Source organism: Physeter macrocephalus, chromosome 19 (assembly GCF_002837175.3).
Source record: "Physeter macrocephalus isolate SW-GA chromosome 19, ASM283717v5, whole genome shotgun sequence".
Taxonomy (NCBI): Eukaryota; Metazoa; Chordata; class Mammalia; order Artiodactyla; family Physeteridae; genus Physeter; species Physeter macrocephalus.
Window position 1 is genome coordinate 44497007 of NC_041232.1, and position 8019 is coordinate 44505025.

The 8019-nt window shown below is 44.2% G+C and overlaps 1 protein-coding gene across 1 annotated transcript; it reads left to right on the forward strand.

Moving 5' to 3' along the window:
• The first annotated feature begins 224 nt into the window (after positions 1–224).
• TTR (transthyretin) lies at positions 225–6650 on the forward strand. The gene is made up of 4 exons (XM_007130545.3): positions 225–314; positions 1321–1451; positions 4996–5131; positions 6398–6650. The coding sequence occupies exons 1-4, from the start codon at positions 246–248 to the stop codon at positions 6503–6505; spliced, it is 444 nt and encodes a 147-aa protein (XP_007130607.1). The 5' UTR covers positions 225–245; the 3' UTR covers positions 6506–6650.
• The last annotated feature ends 1369 nt before the right edge of the window (positions 6651–8019 follow it).

Sequence of the window (8019 nt, forward strand, 5' to 3'; positions counted from 1 at the left end):
TCTAGCTGGTCAAATGACCTGTTAAGAATATTTCATAGAGCTAATGTTCTGACGCTCTAATCTGTCTAGGCAAGTTTCATATTTGTGTGGGTTACTTATTCTCCCTTTGTTGACTAAGTCAGTAATCAGAATCAGCAGGTTTGGAGTCAGGCTGGCAGGGCTCAGGAGGCTGGCTGGGGAGAAGTGAGTATAAAAGCCCGAAGCTGGGAGCAGCCCTTCTCGGAGACCCACCAGTCCTTGGCAGAATGGCTTCTTCCCGTCTGTTCCTCCTTTGCCTCGCTGGACTGGTATTTGTGTCTGAGGCTAGCCCTGTGGTGAGTGTTCAACTCTTTGAAATCCTTTCATATGTCTCCTTGGACGAAGTAGAAGGGACTCCTTCCTGCTTTGCCAACCAGTTTTGTTAGCAGGGCCAGGGCACCCAGCATCTATTTTTAAACATCATTGATTCAAACTTCAAAAAGAATGAAATTCTGCAGAGCTCATTGAACTAGGGCTTGGATCCTGGGCGCTCTCCTCTATGGCCTTGCAATGGTGCCTCAATTTCCTCAGATAAATGGTAGAAATAAAGATCCGATATTCCAGAAGCTGTTACTATTGAGTTTTCAGAAGCTTGACATTTGATAAAGTTGATTTCCCTTTAGCTAATCAAAAAGCATGCAGTGATTAACCTCTGAAAGGCTTGGCAGACAACGTTCTAGTCAGATATCTAACTCTTAAATCCTGAGAATTCCCTGGTGGTCCAGTGGTTAAGCCCCGGCCCTTTCACTGCTGCTGGGCCCTGGTTTGACCCCTGGTTGGGGAACTAAGATCCCACAAGCTATGCAGGATGGCCAAAAAGAAAAAAAAAATTCTTAAATCTCCTAGGAGAATTAACTAAAACTATAAAAAGGGTCATGAAATCATCTGACATTATTTTACAGCAACTAGTAAGAGGGAATCGCTACAGCAACAACTGAGTAAAATGCTCTCAGGAAAAACTATTTAGTCCTATGGCACAGTACATCTTTGCAGTAATTCCACTCAAATGAGGAGGCTTACTGAAGCAACTGTTCTCAGAGGGCCTATTTTCTCCCTTCAAGTTCATTATACACGCCCCCGCTGGAGCGCAGCAAGTCCAGAGGCAGAAACCATTCCTTCTTTGGAGACAATCACGTCTGTGCTACACTGAGTGAGGGAAGCTCATTAACCATCAACACTTCCGTAGCTAGAAATGGGACTCGCGTGTCCTTTCTGCCTCGCTCCAAATCGAAGACCACAAAGGACGCATCCTGTCACTCTGACCAACTTCGTTGACTTGTCACTTGTCTTCTCTCTGCCCAGGGCTCTGGTGAATCCAAGTGTCCTCTGATGGTCAAAGTCCTAGATGTGGTCCAGGGCATTCCTGCTGTGAACGTGGGCGTGAAAGTGTTCAAAAAGGCTGCTGACGACACCTGGGAGCCGTTTGCCTCGGGGTGAGCTGCCCGGGGAACCCAGACGGAGGACTTGGCTATACCTTCCCGTTCCCCCGCCACTTGTTAGAGAGAGGGGCTCACATTGTTACCAGAAGGGGGGGCCCCTTCCAGGGCCCGAGAGTGGGCTCTCGTCTAACACTCGGAAATGAACTGTCCGAGGAGACGCACGTGCTGACAAAGCAAGAGACTTTACTGGGAAGGGGCGCCCGGGTGGACAGCAGCAGGGTAAGGGAACCCAGGAGGACTGCTCTGCCACGTGGCTCGCAGTCTCGGGGCTTATGGTAATGGGGTTAGTTTCTGGCTGTCTCTGGCCAATCATCTTGCTTCTGCCCATATTTGGTCTGACTCAGGATCCTTCCTGGTGGCGCGCGCATCTCTCTGCCAAGATGGATTCTAGCTCGAGGGTTTCTGGGAGGTCGGCAGGACCTATGGGCTGGCGTCTCCTCCCTCCTTTTGGCCCCTCTCGGGTTCTCCCGATTCGTTTCCTGAGGCAGTGCCGTGTTCCTTATCAGGACCTCCTGTTGTGAGACAACTCATGCAAGCAGTTGTTGTCATACCTGGCCAAGGCGGGCGGTTTCGGTCAAAGGGTCCCTAACGACATCATTCACTAAAGGTCCACCAAGTAACCTGAAAATGTGGGCAGAGAGAAAGTGGATTCTGAGAAGGATGCCCTCTTGCCTTGCTCAGCTGCAAGTGACCAGGATCCTGAACAGCATTCCGGGAAGCTTCCTACCCCCCACTACACTTCACCACATTTTGGGGTCAGGAACCACATGAAAAGGGTGATGAAAACCATGAACTCCATGCCCAGAAAAATACACATATACACACACACAAAAATGTGTATATAATTTCAGGAATTCCAGATTCCTTGATGCCCTTGCATAACACTCCTTGTCTTGGAATGTTAGGAAAGATGAAGAATTTGTGTTGATTTATTAATGAAAGGAATGGAATCGAGGGGCTGCATGGAGGAGGTGACTGTCTGTAGTGTATCTGGATCATCCAGAGTCCAGGGCTGTTGTCTAGCAAACCCTGGTGGAGCATCTACTCTGTGAGGCTGGGGCTATCAAGCTCTATAAGAAAAGACACATAAGAGAAAGACACATGATAGCAAGCACAGCCACAGACCAGCCTCACCATCTCCCACCGCTGGGAGCCCAAATGACTTCTCACCTTCACCAGATGCTCTATAACTTTCACAGAGTTCTTCCACCTCCACTAGCAAGAGTTTCAAAGAAAATGCACATAAGTAAAATCTAAACCAACCAACTAAAAGAATCAACAACGAAGAAACGCTCAGTACCAAGAGATCTTGCTAAGTGTTTCTGTCCCCTGAGAAGAGAGTTTCTGTGGGTTTTCATTGAATCCCAAGAATCACATGATGATTCTTGAAATAGATTTTTTTTTTTTTTTACACATGATGATTCTTCATCCATCATTGGAAAGGTCATTTTCTTTAGTGTGGTTTCAACTGAGTTTTTATTTGTTAGTTCATTTATGTTTCTATAAAATGCCAAGAACATTGTGGAGATGCCAAGTTAAGAGAATATTCTAAGCACGATACAGAACGGATGCCAAAAACATTCAGATGAAAATAAATAAATAAAATAAAAAGGAAAAAAAAATCAGATATTTGTGGGAATTTTTCTTCTGATGATAAGACAAAAAAGGGAAATCCAATATTTTCTTCCTGGCAATGAAGAAAGGTGGGTGGTTAATGAACAGAGTCAGTAAAGACAACTTCCATTTTTACCTGTCTTAGTTTTTGCTATCTAATGGAGAGTGATTTCTAACACCAGCCATTGAGCAGGTACTTACATGGAAACAGAAATTGCCTAGTTTAAAAACAAAAAGGTGTTGCCTAGTATTTGTTGATGGCAAAGAGTTACCAAGGAGCTTAATCATATAAACAATGAAAAAGTCAGATATGGGTTTCTCCTTGTATTTTGGGGTTCCCATTATGTGTACAAATGATCCCGCCTCTGGAAGACCCTCACTCAACAGGGGAGAGAAGTGAGGCCCCAGGGTCAAGGGAACCACAGTCAGAGAAGCTCATGGCCACTTCCAGGGGTAGTTACGAACCTCTGTCCAAACACCAACTCTGAATCGTAATGACTCTTTTTTTTTTTTTTTTTTTAATAGTAACTCTCTGGTAATTAGTTTACTAAAACCTAAATTGGAACATGTAGACACAGAAGTACGTTGAAAAGATTTTTAGCTTTCAGGAAAGGAAACCCATTGCAATAAAATGTCAAACAGTCTTTTCAACTGACAGCAAGAACTCCTCTCAGTTTTCTACGTATGAACAAAACCTGTCACATCAAATTATCCAACAAGTTAATAAAAACAAATTTTCCTGAAACTGCACATCATTTAAGTCCTCCAAATTAGCGGCAGTCAGCTCAATCTGCACTTGGTGGTTCCCGGGGACTATGGACCCATCGGTCAGGCTGGCTCTTCTGCAGGCTACCTGGGTGCCAGGTGGGCCCCAGGGAGGTCACGGCTTCAGTAACTGCCTTCCTGAGTGGCCTGGGCTGTCCCTCCTCCCCCACCATGATGGTTAGAGCTTCTTTGACCTTCCCACGCCTCACCCACAAGCCCCAAGTTTGCCCAGTTCAAATGCTTCCCTGAGTTTCTAGATGTTCCTCTATCTCCTGCCATTGGCCTGGAACCAGGGTTTTCATCTACAATTTCCCCCTCAAAACACTGAGGGGACAAGGCCCCTTGCTGGGGAAGCCGTTTACTTTCCTCCTTACTTTGTACTGTATGGGGAAGCGGCCAAAAATGTGTTTTTTGTTTATTAGTAATGGGTCCTGTTGGATTGAATGACTTAAGAATGTGTCTATTGCAATTAAAAGAGGTATCGTGTTTATATTAATGCTTTAAAGTTTGGTTACTCTGGGAGCATCAGTTTACAGGAGTGTAAATAGGTGATAATGAATGCAATGAAGGATCCCACGTTAAACGTGTACCTCTCTAGAAAACGTCAGTGTGGTTTTTTTTCTCTTTTTTTTTGTTGGAGTAAAATTGGTTTACAATGTTGTGTTAGTTTCTGCTGTACAATGAAGTGAATCAGCTATATGTGTACATATGTCCCCTCCCTCTTGGACCTCCCTCCCACCCTCTCCCCTTCCCACCCCTCTAGGTCACCACAGAGCACCCGGCTGAGCTCCGTGTGCTATACAGCAGGTTCCCACCAGCTAGCTATTTTACACATGGTAGTGTATTTATGTCACATGGTAGTAGTGTATTTATGCGTAATGACTTTTTTGAAGTGAAACCTCATAAGAGAAAAAATCTACAATGAGCGTTTTGAAATATTCCTGACATATTTCCTGTCAGTTAATTTTAGTTACTAGAATTTTCCCTGTCCTGACCTAGTTGAGAAAAAAAAAAAAAAAAAAAATATATATATATATATATAATCACAAACTGCACTTGAGTGTGTGCGTGCGTGTGTGTGTGTGTGTGTGTGGTGTCACTTCAAAATGGCATTTATTCCCTCAATGCCTAACTTAACGTGGACTTTTGCACCTTCTAGGAAAACCAGTGAATTTGGGGAGCTCCATGGGCTCACAACAGATGAAAAACTTGTAGAAGGAATATACAAAGTAGAATTAGACACCAAATCCTACTGGAAGTCACTTGGCTTTTCTCCTTTCCATGAATATGCAGAGGTGAGTGTATGGATGCTTGTGTTGTTTTTTATTTTTTGTTTGTCTTCAATCGCAGAAAATGCACTGTTTGCACTTTGCACACCTTGGAGAAGTCAGAAGGAACGTACTGGACTAGCACAGCTTCCCTTTCCCATTTCTACAATCAGAAATCCACAAAACTCTGAAAAGCAAACTTTTTCTCTGTTTGATGATAACTCATTTAGTAACATGACCTGAACTTACAAGATGCTCTTTAGAGACTTCATTCCTTCCATGGAATCCTATTGTTTGTCTGCTGAAGAAATATTAATATGTTGGATTATTAGGCAACCCTCCAGACCCCACTTAGGGTGTTATACAGCGAAAAATAAGTGCATCATTTTACTTCTCTAAAATCTGACCATTTTTTCATTCCAAAACACATCTGGCTTCCAGAGGTTTGGATAAGTGATTTCGGACAATGCATACAGAGACAGTAAATTCATAATAATAATAGCAACACAATAGATAACACTTTTCAAGTATATACTACCACTGTTTTCTATATTTAACCTATTTAATCTTTGTAAACAACCCATTGGAGCCATTCCTATTATTATCCTTATTTTACAGGTGAAGAAAGTAAGGCACAGGGAAGTTAAATAACTTGTCAAGGTCACGGGGCCAGTAAGGGGAGGAGCAGTGATATTTACCACCAGGGCCCAGGCTGGGTTTAGCCTCAAGGTGTGCCTCAGCTTTCTTCCTGTGAGAAGTCACGCTAAAAAAAATAATAATAATAAAAATAAAGCCACATTTGTAACCCTTGGTTCACACTCTATTCCTCTGCTTATGAGGTAGTGGGAACCTCAAAGTTATCCACGGGTCCAATCTCCTTGCGTCTTCCTTGTCTGTAATAATTCCTTAAGTCATGTAAAACAGATGGCTGCCGTGGAAATAGAATCCAGACATGTCGGTCAGCATTAAAGATCAACTAATTGCATGAGCAATTAGGAGCTCTGTGATTTCCCTCGGTCAGGTTAGGGCCACCCTGATTTTTAGTGTGAATTTGCCCAAAAAAAGAGAGAGACCTGATTATACAGGCGGGAGTAAAAAAATCTGGTTGAAAGGGCTGCGCAAGGCTCCAGCGGCTTAGCTGGCCAGGAGATTTGGAGTTTTGCCTTTTGTTCACACTGTTCCAGAAAACAAAATAAGAAAGTAAAAATAATTCCTTTGGACTTGGAGTGGTCTCTCTGTCCGTGACTCACATTTGGAGGCTCTGCTGAAAAGCAATCCTGTGTTCCCTCCTAGGTGGCGTTCACAGCCAATGGGTCTGGCCACCGCCACTATACCATCATGGCCCTGCTCAGCCCCTACACCTACTCCACCACGGCCCTCATCAGTGGCCCCAAGGAGTGAGGGGCACCTGCTTCGGTGGACTTGCAGGATGAGGGACAGGACTTCGTGTAACCAACAGCATCCCATTTTTATTAAAGCAGTGCTTTCACTTTATAGGCTATGTTAGAAACTCGGGCAGAGACAATAAAACATTCCTATTAAAGCACTTCCCATTTCACCATTTGAACTTGCTTTTTTTTATTCCCCTGTTGTCCTCTCGAATAAAAAAAAAGAATCCAAATTTGACAGAAATTCAAAGGAACTCAGAGAACATCTCTGGCTGAACTCTGGGGGAAATCCAAGTTTCCAATGTTTTCCAAGCTAAGCACAAATTCGACCTCGTCCGCAGCTATTAAAAACACACATTCTGAAAATGAGAGAGCTTTCTTTTCCTCTCACCTTTGGTGAATAGCAAAAGGCAAATTCTAAGGGTCCTCTTCTTTATTATGTGCATTTCCTTTAAGTGCTTCGCTGATTTCAAGAGTAGCCCAGCTCCACCGGGACAGACTTACAGTGACTCAAGCCCTCTAATCCGGTTCAGAATGACCACAGCCCACAGGCAGCTGACTAGGGGATGTGATCAGAGAACCCTCACACCCCCAACTCACTTGGACTAACCCGAAATTCATGTACTGAGAGACTGCTGTATGACAAGCATTCCTTTAGATGCTTTTAACCTAAAGAATAAGATCCAGTGCCTGCGCATAAAGAGCTCACATTCTTTTAAGAAGATAACTATGTCAACATAATTTGACAAGGGCTAGGGCCCAAGGCACCATACCCTGGTGGGAGGGTGGGAAAGAGGGAGTAGCAAACAGCCTGGAGAACTCAGAATAAATTGCACTTGTTTGAAATTTGACTCTTAGCCATTTATCGGGTAGAAAAGGAGGAAGTATTCTAAGTAAGGAGAGCAGAGATTGCAAGAGCAGGCCAAGGGAAAGAGCTTGATAAATTGAGAGAACAGATGGGAGATCAGAATATTGGATCGTAGGGGGTATTGAGGTGCCCTAGGTTGTGCTGCTGTAACAAACAACCCCAAATCTCTGTGCCTGAACACAAAGTTTATTTCTCAGGAGTGCTAAGTCCAATGCAGAAGTTCATGTTCTGGTGACCCTCAAGGTGGCTTTCCTCCATATGGTGACTCAGGGCCCCAGTTTGATTTATTTTGTGGCTTCAAGGGACACCTAGTCAGCAGACTGGAGGAAGAAATTATGGTGTTAGCTGCCTCTGCACTGAAGTGTCACACATGATTCTCCCTGACATTTCACGGGCCAGAACTAGTTACACGGTCCCATTCAGATGCACTGAGCAATATGGTCCCCAGCTGAGAGTCATTTACCAGAACTCCACAGTCTGGAAAAAAGCACTAATCTGTGGTGGTCAACAACCGTCTCTGTCACAGTAGGGTTGGGAGTGGTGGGAAATGAGGCTGGAGTGGAGGCTGATGGCCCTGATGTCACCTTGATTTGGGGCTTCTACCCTCCAGAACTGAGAGAGAGAACCATGTGTCTCTGCCTTCATATGGCTGCCTTCTT